Source organism: Physella acuta, unplaced genomic scaffold, assembly GCF_028476545.2.
Source record: "Physella acuta isolate Inbredline_101_S28 unplaced genomic scaffold, ASM2847654v3 ptg000548l, whole genome shotgun sequence".
NCBI lineage: Eukaryota > Metazoa > Mollusca > Gastropoda > Physidae > Physella > Physella acuta.
In genome coordinates this window covers 16,197-37,378 of record NW_026732067.1, presented here as the reverse complement: position 1 = coordinate 37,378, position 21,182 = coordinate 16,197, and the positions used below count along the sequence as shown (strand labels likewise).

The 21,182-nt window shown below is 37.3% G+C and overlaps 1 protein-coding gene across 1 annotated transcript; it reads right to left on the bottom strand.

Annotated features, from left to right (window-relative positions):
* Positions 1-231: 231 nt before the first annotated feature.
* On the bottom strand, positions 232-20,939 carry LOC131946199 (radial spoke head 10 homolog B). Its single transcript, XM_059306851.1, has 20 exons — positions 20,683-20,939; positions 18,342-18,417; positions 18,013-18,081; positions 17,260-17,318; positions 16,502-16,616; positions 16,161-16,367; positions 15,381-15,557; positions 15,079-15,220; positions 13,963-14,081; positions 13,401-13,593; positions 10,260-10,380; positions 10,011-10,090; positions 9,749-9,843; positions 9,106-9,159; positions 8,291-8,401; positions 6,526-6,714; positions 5,542-5,691; positions 5,152-5,215; positions 4,253-4,369; positions 232-689 (listed from the first exon to the last, which is right to left on the bottom strand). The coding sequence occupies exons 1-20, from the start codon at positions 20,895-20,897 to the stop codon at positions 391-393; spliced, it is 2,652 nt and encodes an 883-aa protein (XP_059162834.1). The 5' UTR covers positions 20,898-20,939; the 3' UTR covers positions 232-390.
* Positions 20,940-21,182: the final 243 nt, after the last annotated feature.

Below are 21,182 nucleotides of genomic sequence, written 5' to 3'. Positions count from 1 at the left end.
TATAGAGAGAAAAACTTGAGGGGGGGGTGCAAATCGAAAGTTTGAGGGGGGGGTGCAAATCGAAAACTTGAGGGGGGGGGGGGTCAAATCGAAAGTTTGAGGGGGGGTGCAAATCGAAAATTTGAAAGTTTGTCCCCGGGAAGGGTCGCAACGCCTCTGGGGGGGGGGGGGGGGTGACACCATTAAGTGCCGCACCGGGTGACACCCGACCTCGCTACGCCACTGGTTTGATACAATGAATAATTGATTAATCTAATGAAAACTTTAAAATCAACATATTTAAATTAATATAAAATTTTAAAATAGCAACATATTTGTGCAATGTATACGCGCTATAAGGAGCACTTGACTAATTATATAGATCTAGATTTGTATCAACTGTAAACAAAACTAAAACTGGGATTCCTCAAGGATGCAGGGTTCGAAGCGGAGTCCGGCAAGTTCCGCCGCGTCTCGGGAAAGTACGGAAGATCTCCGTTTGGACTCGTTCAGGCGCCGGATGCGCTCGGCTTTCAGCACGCTGAGATAGCGTTCGGCGTGGGGGAAAAATTTCCGCACGAAGAAGATGTGGATCTGGTGGGTCCAGAAGTTGAAGGCCTTGGTCTCAGGGTCAAGGTCGGATAGCTCGTCATCTTCGTCGCCTTCTTCCTCATCGTGCATCTCGTCGACGGCAGCTTCGTTATCTGAAGCTGAAGAATGGAGAAACAATGGTAATGTGAGAGGGTATGGTGAGATCTAACTAGGGTGGTGTTGTGATGGGGTATGGTGAGATCTAACTAGGATGGTGTTGTGATGGGGTATTGTTGAGATCTAACTAGGATGGTATTGTGATGGGTATATAGGGAGGACCAACAATGGTAATGTGCGAGGGTATGGTGAGGTCTAACTAGGATGGTATTGTGATGGGGTATTGTTGAGAGATTTAACTAGGATGGTATTGTGATGGGTATATAGGGAGGACCAACAATGGTAATGTGCGAGGGTATGGTGAGGTCTAACTAGGATGGTATTGTGATGGGGATAAATAGGGAGGACCAACAATGGTATTGTGAGAGGGTAGTATTGTTGAGATCCAACTAGGACGGTATTGTGATGGGGTATATAGATATCCGAACAATGGTATTGTAATAGGGTATTTAGGGAGGACCAACAGTGGTATTGTGATGGAGTATATAGTGGGAGGACCAACAATGGTTTTGTGAGTGGGTATTGTGAGATCCAACAATACGAATGTTGTAAATTGCTGTTGTTGAAAGGACCTGTAAGGAACGTTTTTTTGTGAATATACATCTGAATTAAATTTATTTAAATTTATTAGTTATATTCTCAGAACTATGATATACACGGACCTACATGTATATAAATAAGATATGGCAAGAACTTAAAAATGCACATAACTAAAAAAAATGGATAGAACTTAATTAATGATTAATCATAGTTACGTAAGGGACGTAACTGTTCGTATAAAGATTTGGTTGACAATCACTTGTCATATAAATCTACAAGACTCGATTAAATTATTGTAATATTTGGTGGTCATTATAAAGTTGTGATTATTTTATGTAATTTATCCCAATTAGCACTTTATGTAATTTATCCCAATCAGCAATGTGGGTTATCAATAGGAGTGGAGGGTGGGGGAGACTAATTTTGACCTATGTTTGAATACACTATTGGTCACTACGGCTGGCTGGTTGCCTGGCAACCACCACGTAAACTGCTGCTATAAACAGACAACCATGAGCAGTGAAAGCAGACGTAGAGGTCAGTTTAAGTGCGCAAATGTGACAGTGCCAATCAAATCTGTAATGTTATCTCAAAACACGGACAGAGGGGATAGAATTGCAAATTAGATTACGGACAAACTGAAACAGAAGGTGATATAAAAGTTCGTGATTATACTTTGTTTAAAAAGTTATTCCGGAATTTCACGAAGGTATCTATCTATCTATCTATATATATATAATTCTCTTCTGGGAGACGCTAGAAAACAAGCTGTAAACGCGCTCCCTACCATCCCCACCCCTACATGGTCTTAGTGAGCTGTGGTTCACGCTATGTTTACCTTCGTGGAGTCGGGTTTCGTGACGGCTATTAGGGGCAGATAATTTAGTTTGAAACGATTTTAAACGTTGGGGGGGGGGGGGGGGGAGAGGAAAGGGGGGGAGGGGGGGTTATGGTCCTTAACGAGCTACTTATAGTGTTTTAAAGAAATATTTTCAGTGTCAGCGTTGGTACTGTCGAATTCACAAATTATGAATTACTGAAAAGTAGAAAAAACAACAACTAAATAGCGGCGTATGATACGCCGCGGGTCGGCTCGTATTACATAACAGGCTATAGTTGTCGGTAAATGAAAGCTATACTTGTTCATCTGAAGCTAACAAATGTGCTAAATTATACTCAGTCGACACAGGGCACACGGCTAGTTTTTTAAGAGTCTCAGGTGCTGGTGCTTACATTTTTATGTGAGTATAGTTTAACATAAAGCTATTATAGAGTGGTGTTGAATTATTGAAAAGATTGGTGATTGACTATCTTCACTGGGGGAACTAGTCTTAGTAGTCATCCCCGTTTTCCATTTCCGCCTAGTTTTCCTTAATAATAGATCACATAATTTTCGGGAAAAACAACCTTGGGTTGCTTCCCTTGCAGGATACACCGCCTATGTTACTAGTTGTGTTGTTTCTGTGTGTTAAGTTACATGCGATGTTTCTACTAAGATAGACCGACATCTGTAGTTATAGTCACAATCACCAATCTAAGTATGAGTGTATTTTGGTGCAAGAGAGCGTACTCAGGACCAGAGGCGTAGCGAGGGGGGGGGGGGCGGCATATGGGTTGGAGAAACAAAGTGAAAGTTTAAAAGGGGGTGCAAATCGAAAGTCTGAGGGAGGTGGGAGGGAGCAAATCGAAAGTTTGAGGTGGGAGGGTGCAAATTGAAAGTTTGTCCCCTGGCGCCGGGAAGGGTCGCTACGCCTCTGCTCAGGACTGACTAAAAACAAAATCAGTTAATCAATTGGGGTGGATTTGATCGAAAAACCTGTTCTATGCAGGAACCAAGGTTTGTGAAGCCGCCTTGCAATCAGTTTTTTTCAGGCATCTCAGGAGGGGAGACGACGACATCGACGACTTCTTTACTCCGAACCCCCTCTTCAAGCACGTCAACCAACACCTCCACCCCCCACCACACAACAGAATTTATATAGAAAATATATAATTTTACTGGTGTCCGCCCCCTCCCCTGAATGAAACACAGTTCGTGATATAAAATCCTAAAATTCAACTCAATGATGTGTGACATTTAATCCAGTAGAAAGCATCCACCTCTTCGGTAGCCTGAATGGAGCAGATGACGCCATTGTAAATGTTTTTTTTTCTATTTAAAGTCAAACGACTGGATCAGTAGTATGATTGAGGTAATCGTATGAAGTAATCGTATGAGGTAATCGTATGAGGTCATAGTTGGGATATTTTAAAACAAAAATACGTTATTCATTGTAATCTAACACTGTGTAATGTCACTTCACACTAAACCACTCCTTACACCTTATGCATTGGTGACCCAACCTCGTTTGTTAATAGGGGAGGTAATTCATCTTAAATATTGGATTTTAAAAAGAAAAACGTTGTCTCCTATATTAGTTTTTTTTACATCCCAACGTTCCGTCTGATGCAGGAGTGATAAGAAGAATTCGTATGTTTATGTTCTATATTGGATATCACCCTGTGTGTAAAATGTACATTGCCTCTCGATTACTTCGGTTTAATTAACTAGAATATGAGTCCTTTATATAAATGTTAACATTTCAACAGCTGTGTCACATCATATGAACCCTGTACATAAGATATAAACCCTGAGTATAACATATGAACCCTGAGTATAACATATGAACCCTCAGTATAACATATGAACCCTGAGTATAACATATGAACCCTCAGTATAACATATGAACCCTGAGTATAACATGAACTCTGTATACAACATACAAGTCTTGTATATAACATATTAACCCTGTATATAACATATGAACCCTGTATATAACATATGAACCCTGCATATAATATATGAACCCTGTATACAAAACATGAACTCTGTATACAACATACGAGCCTTGTATATAACATATGAACCCTGCATATAATATGTGAACCCTGCATACAAAATATGAACTTTGTATATAACATATGAACCCTGCATGTAACACATGAACTCTGTATCTAACATGTGCGCTACCACTAGACCACTCACTTCCAGCAGTTTCACCAGTATGCCCCTCCATCTCCGCTGCCATCTCCTCCACAGATTTCACCTGAGGTGCCACGGACACACACCTGCTGCTGTCAGAGATTCGGTTCGTCTCCTCACCTGCACACACAACACAGGTAAAAGTCTAGCATCCAAGCATCTCTTCAAGGAGGGGCGGAGCCACCCCCCCCCTCCCTCCCTCCCGAAAAAAGTCTACCACCCCACCGAACAAAATGGAATTTATATAGAAAATATATACTTTTAACAGTGTTTGTCCCCCTGGAAATTTTAGTCCTTCTCCCCCCACCCCTTCCAAATATTTCAAGTGCCCCTGCCCCCACCTGGAGAAAAAAAGTCTGGAAGTAACACTGGTAATGGTAGGGGCATTTCAATTTATATCTCAACTAGAAACACACTCTTAAGGGTGGGGGTATTTTAATGTACATCTCAACTAGAAACACACTCTTAAGGGTGGGGGTATTTTAATGTACATCTCAACTAGAAACACACTCTTAATGGTGGGGGTATTTTAATGTACATCTCAACTAGAAACACACTCTTAATGGTGGGGGTATTTTAATGTACATCTCAACTACAAACACACTCTTAATGGTGGGGGTATTTTAATGTACATCTCAACTAGAAACACACTCTTAATGGTGGGGGTATTTTAATTTACATCTCACCTTCCCACATGGAATATAAGGTTCTAATCCATACAATTTTGTACAAATTTTATCCCCACCCTGTGGGAATGACCTGGGGTTAATTGACAGAAGGTCAATATTCTGATCCAAACCCAAAAAACAATGGTGTAATTAAGAAAAAAAACGTAACAAGGTAAATTTGAATAATTACATTTTTTTACAGACAAGAAAATGCCTTGAAAATGAATGAATTACCTGTCTTTAAACTGCTGCGCCGTTGATTACCACTGAGGTTAATTGAACTTGGTTCTACAAAGCTCTGTATTTTAAAAGATAAAAACATTATCAGCTGTAATGATGTAGGGAGGTTGACAATACTTAGAACTTATGAAAGTTTTTGTGGAAAATTTTCTAATAATTGGTTAGAAGTAGCGGAGGAAAAGAGATAGTGGAAACAAGGAGATGAGGATTAAGTGAGGTAACTGGGAGAAGAGAGATGGAACAAATGAGATAAGGATTAACTGAGGTAACCGGGAGAAGAGAGATGGAACAAATGAGATAAGGATTAACTGAGGTAACTCACTGTGAGAAGAGATATGGAACAAATGAGGCAAGGATTAAGTGAGGTATCTAGGGGAGACCTACCCCATTTTTCCTTGAGCCAGTTTCTGTCTTACTGGTGGGTGCGGTGGGTGTATACATAGTGACAGACTGGGTGGTACTGTGGGTGGCGGAGGGCTGTATGGGGGTGGTAGCCTGGGTCTGTGGCTCAGCTTCTTTCTCTTCATGGTTGCTCTGGTGGGACATGAAACTTGTAAGTATTCAGGCTTAAAGAGGTCTGGAATTCTTTCATTAAATGCTAAACATGTTTCTTTTGTAAGGCGTACCGATAGTATACATTCCACTACTACCAAGTTAATGAGACCCCATTATTCCCTGTTTAAGGAGACCCCACAACTAACCTGGCTAATGAGACCCCACTACTAACCTGGCTAATGAGACCCCACTACTAGCCTGGATAATGAGACCCCACTACAAGCCTGGCTAATGAGACCCCACTACTAGCCTGGCTAATGAGACCCCACTACTAGCCTGGCTAATGAGACCCCACTACTAGCCTGGCTAATGAGACCCCACAACTACCTGGCTAATGAGACCCCACTACTAGCCTGGCTAATGAGACCCCACTACTAGCCTGGCTAATGAGACCCCACAACTACCTGGCTAATGAGACCCCACTACTAGCCTGGCTAATGAGACCCCACAACTACCTGGCTAATGAGACCCCACTACTAGCCTGGCTAATGAGACCCCACTACTAGCCTGGCTAATGAGACACCACTACTAGCCTGGCTAATGAGATGCCACTACTAGCCTGGCTAATGAGACGCCACTACTAGCCTGGCTAATGAGACCCCACTACAACCTGGTAAACGAAACCCATTACAACCTGGTTAATTAGAACCACTACAATCTGGCTAAAGAGAAGCCACTACTAACCTGACTAAAGAGACCCCACAACTACCTGGCTAATGAGACCCCCACAACTACCTGGCTAATGAGACCCCCACAACTACCTGGCTAATGAGACCCCACAACTAACCTGACTAAAGAGACCCCACTACTAACCTGGCTATGTATCCTAGTTGAGACGCGTGACCCAGAAATGTGAGTGCCTGACGCAGGGACAGAGTACACGTTTGATTCATGACTGGTCCCAACAGAGTAGCGCGGGGTCGTCGGGTCATGGACGACCTTCTCAGTCACAAAAACTTCTGCACAAGAGATCAGAGCTTCCAAAAACTCAAGGAAAGTCATCTGTAGAACAATATTCAAATTTCAACAAAGTCAATTGGTATAAGGAAAGTCATCTGTAGAACAATATTCAAATTTCAACAAAGTCAATTGGTATAAGGAAAGTCATCTGTAGAACAATATTCAAGTTTCAACAAAGTCAATTGGTATAAGGAAAGTCATCTGTAGAACAATATTCAAATTTCAACAAAGTAAATTGGTATAAGGAAAGTCATCTGTAGAACAATATTCAAATTTCAACAAAGTCAATTGGTATAAGGAAAGTCATCTGTAGAACAATATTCAAATTTCAACAAAGTCAATTGGTATAAGGAAAGTCATCTGTAGAACAATATTCAAATTTCAACAAAGTCAATTGGTATAAGGAAAGTCATCTGTAGAACAATATTCAAATTTCAACAAAGTCAATTGGCATTCTATAAAAATAAAATTAATTGTACACAATTTTAATGGATTACTTTGTCTAAATTTTATTAATTTTTGACCAGTTTATTAGTAAATCAACACAAGAATACGACAGACATTATAATGAAATTGATAATGTTATGAAAGTTTTAAGTTACGTTTTCGTCATTAACAATATAAGATTTTATCCAGTATTTTTTATTTTACTCACTTAAGATGAAAATAGTAATGATAATGTTTAAGTCCTCCCAATCCCTCCAATATCTTACCTCTAACTCCAGGTTAATACAACCCTCACCCTTCCCATTTCTTACCTCTAGCTCCAGGTTAAAACAGCCCTCACCCCTCCCATTTCTTACCTCTAGCTCCAGGTTAAAACAGCCCTCACCCTTCCCATTTCTTACCTCTAACTCCAGGGTAAAACAGCCCTCACCCTTCCCATTTCTTACCTCTAACTCCAGGTTAAAACAGCCCTCACCCTTCCCATTTCTTACCTCTAACTCCAGGTTAAAACAACCCTCACCCTTCCCATTTCTTACCTCTAACTCCAGGTTAAAACAGCCCTCACCCCTCCCATTTCTTACCTCTAACTCCAGGTTAAAACAGCCCTCACCCTTCCCATTTCTTACCTCTAACTCCAGGTTAAAACAACCCTCACCCTTCCCATTTCTTACCTCTAACTCCAGGTTAAAACAGCCCTCACCCCTCCCATTTCTTACCTCTAACTCCAGGTTAAAACAACCCTCACCCTTCCCATTTCTTACCTCTAACTCCAGGTTAAAACAACCCTCACCCCTCCCATTTCTTACCTCTAACTCCAGGTTAAAACAGCCCTCACCCCTCCCATATCTTACCTCTAACTCCAGGTTAAAACAACCCCCACCCTTCCCATTTCTTACCTCTAACTCCAGGTTAAAACAGCCCTCACCCTTCCCATTTCTTACCTCTAACTCCAGGTTAAAACAACCCTCACCTCTCCACGTTAAAACAGCCCTCACCCCTCCCATTTCTTACCTCTAACTCCAGGTTAAAACAACCCTCACCCTTCCCATTTCTTACCTCTAACTCAAGGTTAAAACAGCCCTCACCCCTCCCATTTCTTACCTCTAACTCCAGGTTAAAACAGCCCTCACCCCTCCACATTAAAACAACCCTCACCCTGCCCATTTCTTACCTCTAACTCCAGGTTAAAACAGCCCTCACCATCACAGACCCTGGGATTGTCAGCACCGAGAATTTCAATGACTTTCTTGGCTGTCAGGTCTTCATTGACAAGCCCAATCTCCTGTAATATTTTATTAAAAACATAAAGTCCTACCTCTTGTAACATTTATTATAAAAATATACGCAAATTAATTTAAACTTAAAGACTTCATTTTATAATATTTTAAAACCGTAAACAAACTTTAATGTATTTCTCTTCAAGTATGTTTTTAAATACATTGCATCAAAGAAAGGCGTATCAATAAACTTGTATATATTGACTGTAATATGAATGCACAGAGTTTCTTCCAGGCATCTCTTCGGGGGGGGGGGGGGGGGGGCGGTAAAATTCCCCCCCCCCCCCCCCCCCGAACGAATGAAATTTACATAATTTATATAGAAAATATATACTTTTAACAGTGTCCGCCCCCCCCCCCCCTCCCCGCCGAAGAAAGTCTAACCCCCTCCCCCCCCCCGTGAATATTTCAAGTGCCCCTCCCCGGAGAAATAAGTCTGGAACACTGTGAATGCATGAAACGAGATGAATAAAACTTTGATGGGAACAATGTCCAACTGTAAACTATCTAAAAAGCCAACTAGTATACATGTTTTATGATTATTCTGATGACTGAAACAATTCATAGAAATTTTAACAAACTTTTAAAGCCCATACTTTGTAATATTAAGCATATAATTATAATACTGAACAGAGAAATTTTAAAGTTGGTTTTAAATTTAAAGCTGAATTATTGATTCTAAATTTAAGGTTGATATAAATTAAATTACCTTCAGGAAGAACAGAAATGATCTCATTTTTAGAACATTTTCTTTAGGAGGTTTCTGAAAATAAAAAAAATATTATTTAGGTACAAGAAAAACATAACATATTTGCTTTGTTTTACACCATAGGTTTTTACATTTTTAATAAACATAATTTTTGTCTGATTTACATAAAAGAATAGTAAAAAAAAGGATACTTAATTATTCACTAATACAAAATTAATTTGAAAATGACTAACTAAACTAAACTCCAACTTTTTATAAGTCAACTTTCTGTTTCTAATACATTTCTAATACATTGTCAGCAGCTGGCTTGTTGTGTGATTTGACTTCAGTAAACATAGCCTGGTGCTAGCTGTTTGGTCACTGTTATGGAAACTGCAGCTTAGAGAAACATTTCAAGGCCTCTCCTTCTCCTTAAAACACAGAACTCGCAATTAAAAACAGTTGTGTACAGAAAAAATTGCTGCGCTCTCCCTGACCTCAAGACTGCTTATCCTGTAACATTAACCACTGTGTTATCTAGGCTGGAGTACAACAGTAAGCCCCAGTAACAGATTGAGAAGTCACCATTAGCTCCCATCAACAATTCTAGCCTGTGAAATATACCATTGCAGTTCAGCAGTAAATGTTACTAAAAATATCTCACCTTGGCTGGAGTACAAATGGCCTGATAAATCTCATAAGCTTGATCCATATGCACCAGTGCATTGGTTGCCCTTCTAATCTCTTTATACAGTGGACCTGGTAATGACAATTAACAAGTTGTTGCTATAATTAAATGTGTATAAAAATATGTAATTTAATTACTTTTTGTGTGCTATCAACCAAAAAAAAATATTTCTCCATATTTGTGTAGAGTTGCTTCCTTTAATCCCACAAGCTTCAACTCTAAGTTACACGAAACATACCTTTAACCAAACAGGCATAACGAAGAATTCTTTCAGTCATCAACCGAGAAAAACAATGCTCCAACAGTGGCCCATTCATCCTGAATAACAAAGTTCTTTTTAACATTTGATCATTCCTAGTATACACAAATATATTCTTTCCAGAGTTATAAAAACACTAATTATAAAACAATAATAATGGTTCTTGTAAATAACAGTAATTTTTTTTGTATGTTTGTTGCTAACATTACCCAACAAAAAACTACTTACATTTTTTTATAATATTCCTTCTTATAAACCAGGTGTGCTAAGATGACCAAATAGTTGATAAACTGGCGCTGTAGAATTTTCTCATAAGGATTGTGAAGGTCAAATTTGGACTTGCTGTAGCCTACAGAAGGAAACAAGTATTTGACTTCTGTCTACAATTACAGCACAAATTTATTTTGAAAATCTTAGTTAACCACCAGAGTTGGAATGACTTAATCAGTCATGCTATGGAAAAAGAATTATACTTTAATAACCATATTAGTAAGGATTATTTCAAGCTAAAAAGTTAATTTTTTTTCTCTCTGCCTATATTTGACTTCACATAAGAAGGTTTTAAAATATCAGCTTGTGAAAGTGAATGTTATCTGACTTGTTTTTTTTCTCCTCCTGTTTTAGTGAATTAGCTAAAAGTATTCTTTAAACAACAAAATGTTTCAAAAACTTCTTTAAAAAAAAAGAAAATAACTTTTATCTCCTCTGATCTATTTTTACTTGTGGACTTACTTTCACCTCCCCATGATCTATTTTTACTTGTGGACTTACTTTCACCTCCCCATGATCTATTTTTACTTGAGGTCTTATTGTTGTCACCTCCCCATGATCTATTTTTACTTGTGGACTTCCTGTTGTCACCTCCCCATGATCTATTTTTACTTGAGGTCTTATTGTTGTCACCTCCCCATGATCTATTTTTACTTGAGGACTTATTGTTGTCACCTCCCCATGATCTATTTTTACTTGAGGACTTATTGTTGTCACCTCCCCATGATCTATTTTTACTTGAGGACTTCCTGTTGTCACCTCCCCATGATCTATTTTTACTTGAGGACTTATTGTTGTCACCTCCCCATGATCTATTTTTACTTGAGGTCTTCCTGTTGTCACCTCCCCATGATCTATTTTTACTTGAGGACTTATTGTTGTCACCTCCCCATGATCTATTTTTACTTGAGGACTTCCTGTTGTCACCTCCCCATGATCTATTTTTACTTGAGGACTTCCTGTTGTCACCTCCCCATGATCTATTTTTACTTGAGGACTTCCTGTTGTCACCTCCCCATGATCTATTTTTACTTGAGGACTTATTGTTGTCACCTCCCCATGATCTATTTTTACTTGAGGTCTTCCTGTTGTCACCTCCCCATGATCTATTTTTACTTGAGGACTTATTGTTGTCACCTCCCCATGATCTATTTTTACTTGAGGACTTCCTGTTGTCACCTCCCCATGATCTATTTTTACTTGAGGACTTCCTGTTGTCACCTCCCCATGATCTATTTTTACTTGAGGACTTCCTGTTGTCACCTCCCCATGATCTATTTTTACTTGAGGACTTATTGTTGTCACCTCCCCATGATCTATTTTTACTTGAGGACTTCCTGTTGTCACCTCCCCATGATCTATTTTTACTTGAGGACTTCCTGTTGTCACCTCCCCATGATCTATTTTTACTTGAGGACTTCCTGTTGTCACCTCCCCATGATCTATTTTTACTTGAGGACTTCCTGTTGTCACCTCCCCATGATCTATTTTTACTTGAGGTCTTATTGTTGTCACCTCCCCATGATCTATTTTTACTTGAGGACTTATTGTTGTCACCTCCCCATGATCTATTTTTACTTGAGGACTTCCTGTTGTCACCTCCCCATGATCTATTTTTACTTGAGGACTTCCTGTTGTCACCTCCCCATGATCTATTTTTACTTGAGGACTTATTGTTGTCACCTCCCCATGATCTATTTTTACTTGAGGACTTATTGTTGTCACCTCCCCATGATCTATTTTTACTTGAGGACTTCCTGTTGTCACCTCTCCATGATCTATTTTTACTTGAGGACTTCCTGTTGTCACCTCCCCATGATCTATTTTTACTTGAGGACTTATTGTTGTCACCTCCCCATGATCTATTTTTACTTGAGGACTTCCTGTTGTCACCTCTCCATGATCTATTTTTACTTGAGGACTTCCTGTTGTCACCTCCCCATGATCTATTTTTACTTGAGGACTTCCTGTTGTCACCTCTCCATGATCTATTTTTACTTGAGGACTTCCTGTTGTCACCTCCCCATGATCTATTTTTACTTGAGGACTTCCTGTTGTCACCTCTCCATGATCTATTTTTACTTGAGGACTTCCTGTTGTCACCTCCCCATGATCTATTTTTACTTGAGGACTTATTGTTGTCACCTCCCCATGATCTATTTTTACTTGAGGACTTCCTGTTGTCACCTCCCCATGATCTATTTTTACTTGAGGACTTCCTGTTGTCACCTCTCCATGATCTATTTTTACTTGAGGACTTCCTGTTGTCACCTCTCCATGATCTATTTTTACTTGAGGACTTCCTGTTGTCACCTCCCCATGATCTATTTTTACTTGAGGACTTATTGTTGTCACCTCCCCATGATCTATTTTTACTTGAGGACTTCCTGTTGTCACCTCTCCATGATCTATTTTTACTTGAGGACTTCCTGTTGTCACCTCCCCATGATCTATTTTTACTTGAGGACTTCCTGTTGTCACCTCCCCATGATCTATTTTTACTTGAGGACTTATTGTTGTCACCTCCCCATGATCTATTTTTACTTGAGGACTTCCTGTTGTCACCTCCCCATGATCTATTTTTACTTGAGGACTTCCTGTTGTCACCTCCCCATGATCTATTTTTACTTGAGGACTTATTGTTGTCACCTCCCCATGATCTATTTTTACTTGAGGACTTCCTGTTGTCACCTGCCCATGATCTATTTTTACTTGAGGACTTCCTGTTGTCACCTCCCCATGATCTATTTTTACTTGAGGACTTCCTGTTGTCACCTCCCCATGATCTATTTTTACTTGAGGTCTTATTGTTGTCACCTCCCCATGATCTATTTTTACTTGAGGACTTCCTGTTGTCACCTCCCCATGATCTATTTTTACTTGAGGACTTCCTGTTGTCACCTCCCCATGATCTATTTTTACTTGAGGACTTCCTGTTGTCACCTCCCCATGATCTATTTTTACTTGAGGTCTTATTGTTGTCACCTCCCCATGATCTATTTTTACTTGAGGACTTCCTGTTGTCACCTCCCCATGATCTATTTTTACTTGTAAACTTACTTTCACCTCCCCATGATCTATTTTTAGTTGTGGACTTACTTTCACCAATAACCCTGTCCATATCAGTGAGAGAAAACTTGTCATGGTGCAGGCCAATGTCTTTGAGAAACCTCCAGAACTGCATCTTGTTCATGATAAAAGTGTTGTCCACACTCTCCTCATAGCCCAGCATGCTGTAGAAGTTGTAGATACGTCGCAGTGCAGTCACATGACGGGTGATGGCGTAAAGTACCTGCCAGGTGAAAAACACAGGGGGGGGGATGGAGGAATTAGCATAACATCCTAATTGTTGCATTTCTGTAGACCATGCTGCAACCGAAACCTAGATGTACAGTTGTAAAGCAAACACTAACCTATTTTGCATTCTAAAAAAAAGCTATTAGCTTAAGCTTGGTACTAGATCTTATAAATGCCTGGACCAAATAGTTAAAACATAATAAGTGTTTCCAGCTAGACAAAATATAGGTATATATTTGTATATAACATATACATTTCACCAAATTCACTAAAGTAAAAATGAAAAAAAAATATAATAAGAATTGTGGATATAACTGATGTTATTTCTTCCATGATAAAAGCTTGAGCTTAATGAATGGATCACCTGATTGGCTTCGTGGTCTGTGTCTCCAGGTGAGATGGTGTCCAGTAGGGTTGGAATCTCTAACTGGAAGGATGGCCCTGTGGTGTTTCTGCTCTCATTGGAGTGGACTGAGACATTATCTGGCAGAGATTTTGGTACATTCATTATCTGACAGAGATTTGGGTACATTCATTATCTGACAGAGATTGTGGTACATTCTGACAGAGATTAGGGTACATTCATTATTATAGGACAGAGATTTGTGTATATTCATTATCTGCCAGAGATTTTGGTACACTCATTATTATAGGACAGAGATTTGTGTATATTCAATATCTGACAGAGATTTTTGTGTATAATCATTATCTGACAGAGATTTGGGTACATTCATTATTATAGGACAGAGATTTGTGTATAATCATTATCAGACAGAGATTTTGGTACATTCTTTATCTGCCAGAAATATTGTGTGTACATTCATTATCTGAGAGAGATTTGGGTACATTCATTATCTGACAGAGATTTGTGTACATTCATTATCTGACAGAGATTTGGGTACATTCATTATCTGACAGAGATTTGGGTACATTCATTATCTGACAGAGATTTTGGTACATTCTTTATCTGCCAGAAATATTGTGTGTACATTCATTATCTGACAGAGATTTGGGTACATTCATTATCTGACAGAGATTTTGGTACATTCTTTATCTGCCAGAAATATTGTGTGTACATTCATTATCTGACAGAGATTTGGGTACATTCATTATCTGACAGAGATGTGTGTACAATGGAAAGATAATTATATTGTCTAAATGAGAAAATGTCAAATGTTTTTACTGTTGTTTTAAAATTTTCCAGTTTGCAAATCCCAGTGGTTTGCTTGCTTAGATTTCTTCAAACAGGCTCATTTTTTTTTTGTGTCAGAAGATAGGTACCTGACTCAACCATGAGGCACTCCACTGAAACTGGTGAACTCTACTTCATCTGCCCCATGTATCGTAAGTCTTGAAAGGGTACTTTACTTAATGTAATCCTACTTTGTATTTGAAAAAGGCTATAATGAACTAGCATATTAAAGTATTTTGAATTATTCCCTACATTTTAACAGGTTGACCAATAAAGTGTTTGCATTACCTGTAGGAAGTGGAGTCCTGGTTCTAATCTGACTTAAGTCAGGTGAAGTCATTCCATCAATTGTAAAGTCAGGATATTCAATGATGTGATCTTTTTCAAACACACCTTCATAAATTCTGCCATTCTTGAATGTGAACTTACCCTGAAACAAAACATTGTGATAAAACAAAAATGAGAATTTTCCATATTAAAATCAGTCGTAAATAAAGCAAAACTAAATTTACATATTAAACGTGAACACATAACCCTCATTTGTTATTAATTTACATTGACATAGGATAGTTCAAAACACACAATCCTACCTTCCCATGCTTCATATTGTCTTTCCAGTGTCCATCATATTTAGCTCCGTTTGCGTAATAAAATACTCCATAGCCATGGCGCAGTCCATTCACAAAATCACCATCATACATGTTACGGAGAGGATATTGGGAATGATGGATGCGTTTTAGTAGCCAAACATGTTGACCTATGCCATGCTAAATTAGAGATATCCACAGGTATTACATACATGATTTACTATTCATTTATTATTGCAAAGATTATTAATAACAAGAACAAAAAATATCAACACATACTATAATAAAATATTTTTCCCATAAAGTAGATAAATAGACTTAAAATTAAAACCAAATGGTCCAAATCATAAAATTAAACACTCATATAAATTGTTTCTTTAAAATGCTCTTTTGCTCTTTGAAAAAACAATTAACATACATTAATTCAGCAATTTCGCATCATGCAAAAAATAAAGAGAAATGAAAATTAATCTACAGATTATCCCAGGGACAAACTAAAATAGGATTTCTAACAATGTGTTCTACTAAAAGAATTTATTTTTTCTTCCATAAAATGTTCTAATCTTGTTTCTTTTTAAATTAACAAAAAAAAAAAAACCAACACTTTAGTAATTGGTTTGGGCTAATTAAGTTTCATATAAATGTGAAACTCCCTTTTCAAAATTACACCATTTTTGACATTTTTGCAGCTACATATGATCAGAACATTTCTTTCATCCTATTAAGAACTGAATAGGATTTTAATATGAAATACTTTATGAAGAGACAGCTTGAAGGTGTTACCTGAATACCATTCTCCCACTGACCAGTATACCACTGGTCTCTGTCCAACCACTTCATGGTACCTTCCCCATGCCTGACATTGTTGAACCACATGCCACTGTAGACATTGCCAGAGGGATACTGACGGATGCCCCAGCCATGTTTGATCCCATTTTCCCAGTCACCATCATAGTAAGATATACCTTCCTCGTCAAAATCCATCCTGCCCTGTCAAATATAAGACATACTTGCAATTAATGTGTAAAAAAAAAAAGATTAAAAAATACGTTTTAGTATTTTTAATAGAAAAAATTTTAAATTTAAAATAATTAATATCTGGTTGTGAGGAAAGAAATCTGTACTTTTCCATGTCTTTTCCCCATAACCCAGTCTCCAGTGTATGAAAGAGGACTGTTAGCAAATGTGAAGATTCCAAATCCATGTCGTTTTCCATTATAAACATCACCATCATATGTACTATGAAAATAAAGGCAAATTGAAATTTAAGTAATAATACAGGTTTTTACAGGGTGGTTACTTTTATAGTTTTTAGCTCATTCACCTAATTGTATTAGAAACATCTTTTAAATTGTGTTGCTATACAGGATAAAAATAAACATCATACCATTAAGTTTACTTTCTAGAACATAGAAAAGGAATGTGCGGTAGGGGTTGAACAACTCTCCCCTCAGTAGAATAGCAGTCCAGATTTAAATCTTCAGTTAGTTTTGTACAACTCAATTTATCAATGTAGCTAGTTCATCTCATTATACCTATAGTGGTTACAGCAATCTTTGACATTCATAAGCATATGGTGCTCTATGTCGCAGTGCATAATGCTTAAAGGCTAGAAGGTAGACTGTGCTTTGTATCATTAAAAGGCACCCAAGAGACACTAGGAGTAATGGACATTTTTGGAATTTTATAAGTAGTATATTATTATATTAGTAGTAACTTCTTAACCAATGTCAGGTGTTGTCACACTTAGATCAACCCTGAGGCACACCACACACTTGGGTCAATAGCTATTATTCATGATCTTTGATGTTAAAATAAAGACTATTACTGTTCAGTTACAAAATGTAAATTTAAGAATATATCTACAATAGAATAGATTTACCTTCCATCTTGCCAAGTGTAGACTCCTTTACCTGTGATTTGGTTCTCAGAAAAATCTCCCTATTGTATAAACATTAAAATGAAAATTTAGACTAATTTTTTTAAGGTTACACCAATTTAAAAGTAAGTAATAACAAAAAATCATTCACTAAATCAAATCAGGAGCGTCCTCTGGTGCTTTGGTCTCACCAGTGAGCATTATTGCACCTACTTTTGCTTTAAAGTGTGTGATACATCATAGATACAATAGACTGCTCTTATTGTTGAGAAAATTGAATCAGGCGTGTCTGTCGCTCCACCAGTGGTCAAGTGACCTACAGCGCCCGGGCTCCTGTGAGCATTATGGTGTCTACATTCATTTTAAAGATCACCCTACAATAAGAACTTGGTGACACATGACATTCATTGATTAAAACAAACCAAGCTCAACACTGAGAACTCCTACAATAGTATACTCGGTGTCTCCTAGGAGTGCCCTGTGATGCCCCTGACACATGGGCCATCCCAGAGGGTAGCTTTACTTTACTATTTCAGAGGGTGATTAACGTGCACTAAACCCTACCTGCTGGCTTTGTTTACATTTAAATACCACCATTTTAGAAAACAAGGTCATGCAACCAAAAATACACAATTACTGAGATGTTGATGAAGACATTATCAAATGTTGCATCATTCTGAAAAGGACTAGATTGTAGCAACACATGGGCGGAGTACGCTAGTAGCCTAATAATTTACTCTTAGAGAGAGTACAAACCTCATATCTAACTCCATCATTCCACACATAAGTACCTCTGCCATGCATTTGGCCTTGTGAAAACATACCCTAAATAAAGATTTGAGTTTTTGTAATTTTATCAATTGAAAATAAATTAACAAAAAAATAATCTAAACTAAAGTAGTAATGAAACATGTTTGATCTTGAATAACTAAGTGAGTAATTAGAGTTTTTTTTTAAATTTTGAAAATAATTCTTATAATGCCCAAAGGGTGAGTAAAAATTATTGAGTTGTACATCTAGATATGGATCTGTGTACATTTTAATTTTAAATTTCTAACAAATAAACATTTTATGATGTATTATACCTGATAATAATGTCCACTGTGAAAATATGCCTCACCTTCCCCTTCAAAAAGACCTTTAGATTTTTCTCCAATATAACTAAAAACAGTAAATAATTTTCTATTTAATCGTTAAGTAAAAAGTTTGTACAGATATTTTAACTGTAGGCTAATACACTAATAGTAATGCTAGATCTAAAATCTCCAGATGTAGATTAAGCTAGATCAGTGAGTGTTTCTTCCAGACTTTTTTCTCCGGGGGGGGGGCACTTGAAATTTTCAGGGGGGCGGTAGACTTTCTTCGGGGGGTGGACACTGTTAAAAGTATATATTTTCTATATAAATTATATAAATTTCATTTCGTTCGGGGGGGGGGGGGGGGGGGGGGCAAATTTTTTTGCCCCTCCCCCCCCCCCCCCCCCCCGAAGAGATGCCTGGAAGAAACTCTGAGTTAGATTTTGTGTATGTTATTCTAGACCCCACTATATTAAATAAACTTTTTTACTAAGGCTCTGGGATGGTGTGGCTTACCAGTAGAGTGCTGGACTGCGTACCTAAAATTCTAGAGTTCAAATCCAGGGTTAAGTCAGTGTACCCAGCTCTGATGAGCACCTAACTCACTTTAGGAAAATTAAAGGTGGTTGGGCATGGTGCTGACCATATTATCCGCTCATATTCATATGCCAAGGTTAAGAAACATTAACTATTTTATTTAAACATACATATGAACTCTAACTTTATCTGCCCAAGCCCAATGGAATATGGATCGTTATGATAAACATGATTGGTTAGGTCAAACTATTCAAATCAACTATTGTAACTAAAAAGGAGAGGAATCTTTATCAATCTTTACCTTTCTTATTACTTCTTTTCTTACACTTCTTAGGATCTAGATTCTAGATAATAGATCTAGAGGTAATCTATCGTTTTAGGTACGTAAAAACGCCCGCGGCTAGTAATGTACGAAAAAGTTACCGCATTGTCAAGGCTTTAATAGAAGTATATTGTGATATATTTGTGTATAATATTGTAGATAAATGAATAATAAACCTAAATCAATGGCTAAATATATCAATATAGGCAAGAAATTAACTTTAAACAGCAGTGTTTGCAAGTAAGGTTTGCTATATAAAAAGCTGCCATATGTAAGTTAGAGTGGCTTCCCCCTGAATCTCGCGCTATAAGTTTGCAATAAAAGAAATTAACAAGATGGCTGCTATAGTAAATGAGCATGGTTGCATCTGTTGGAAACATCACTAGTCTTCATTTATTATTGAAAAGTTTTAATTCAATTGTTTAAAAACAGGTACATAAATGAAAGAAGGAAACATTTTTGTATTTTTCAAAACATAAATCCTCCTCGAAATGTGAAATAATTATTAAAATTTAAGGAATCACCTGTTTTTCACATTACTAGTCGCGGGCGATTTTACGTACCTAAAACGATAGATTACCGATCTAGATCTAGATCTAGTACTAAAAAGTACTAAACTAGACTAGATCTAGCTAGAACCAATTCAATGGACACGAGCGAGAAAAGTCTCAAAGGTATTTGAGAGGTGTATAAATTCATTTAAAAATCATGCACAGAGTAGTTACAATTAATATGGTTATAAAATCCTGTCTGTCTGGTTTTTTTCGGACTTTACTAAAGATTAGATGTATTTGATGTTTATAATATTTTCGGTAACTAAATAAAAATTTAAAAAAAAGCAAAAACAATTTGGTTTTCACGTGTAATGGCGACATAAACAATGGCATCCTGCTATTGGATAGGCCGCCATTGATTTTATTGTACACATTGTAAGCTAAAAATAGAAAACTAGGTCATGGGGTTTTAAATTTGCATATTTATTTAAAAACTTGATCTGCAAAGTTTTGTAAACAAATAGTTATCGATCACTAAGTTACTGTACAGCCAATCAATATTTGTCTTACGAAAGTGAAACATCCGGTTATAACTTAGGCTTGATGAAAATAAATAGAAATGTAGCCTAAACTCAACAAATTATTTTCAAGTTCTCTGGATTTGCAACTTTTATAGCATTTATTCTAAAAATATAAAATTTCTAAATTAATTTTAGGCTTAAGTTTTTATTTTTTATTTTTTTTTACGGTCTAAATCTAAAAAGCACGTTTTTATTCCATGACAACAACATTATGGAAGGAATCTCGTCAACTCGCTCGCCTCCATTAAGTCTGATTAAGTAGATCTAGATTTCTAGTTACATAATTTGAAAAATACTTAGTTATTACTTATTAATCTACTTAGTCTGGTATCTTAGCTTAGTAATTAGTAAATAATTAGATCTAGTATTATATTATTACTTACTTACTTACGAATAGGTCCTAACATACTACTTACGATTTTATTATTAATTCGGAAAGAACAGGTTCATCATAAACTGGTTCAGGTGTAGGTACTTTTGATGTAATCTTTACAGATTCTGGTAATGAAAACTCGGGACTTGAGCAGCCTGTAGACAGAACTGTACTAGTTTCTGTTTTACTAAGAGTCCCATCGTCTAACATTTTCTTCTTTAATTCGCCCCTTCTTTTATCCCTATTCGACGACGCCATGTTTAACAACGGTATAAACAAAAGCAGCTGTTCCTGTCCTTGTGAAAATGAGGGCGATAAAATACAAATTTAATGAAACAATTTGTGTGCATTAATTTTTAAAAATCTACAGTTATAATAATTTTCGTTTATATGAGCGTTAAATACTTTTGATTTAGACTTATATTAACTTGACCTAATAAATAATCGCAACATATAGATCTAGTAACTATTCTAGATTTCTAGGTCTTAGATCTACTTGATGGCTTGTTTTTTTATTTTTTTCTAATCAAGTATTTAACTTTC

Bases quoted from the DNA above. Each gene is read 5' to 3' on its own strand.
- LOC131946199 (XM_059306851.1), bottom strand. From the start codon at position 20,897: ATGGCGTCGTCGAATAGGGATAAAAGAAGGGGCGAATTAAAGAAGAAA. The intron at 13,594-13,962 runs GTGATCCATTCA...TTCACCTGGCAG, and splicing joins CAGACCACGAAGCCAATCAG to GTACTTTACGCCATCACCCG. The intron at 5,216-5,541 runs GTAGGTCTCCCC...TTTAAAATACAG, and splicing joins CTGGCTCAAGGAAAAATGGG to AGCTTTGTAGAACCAAGTTC.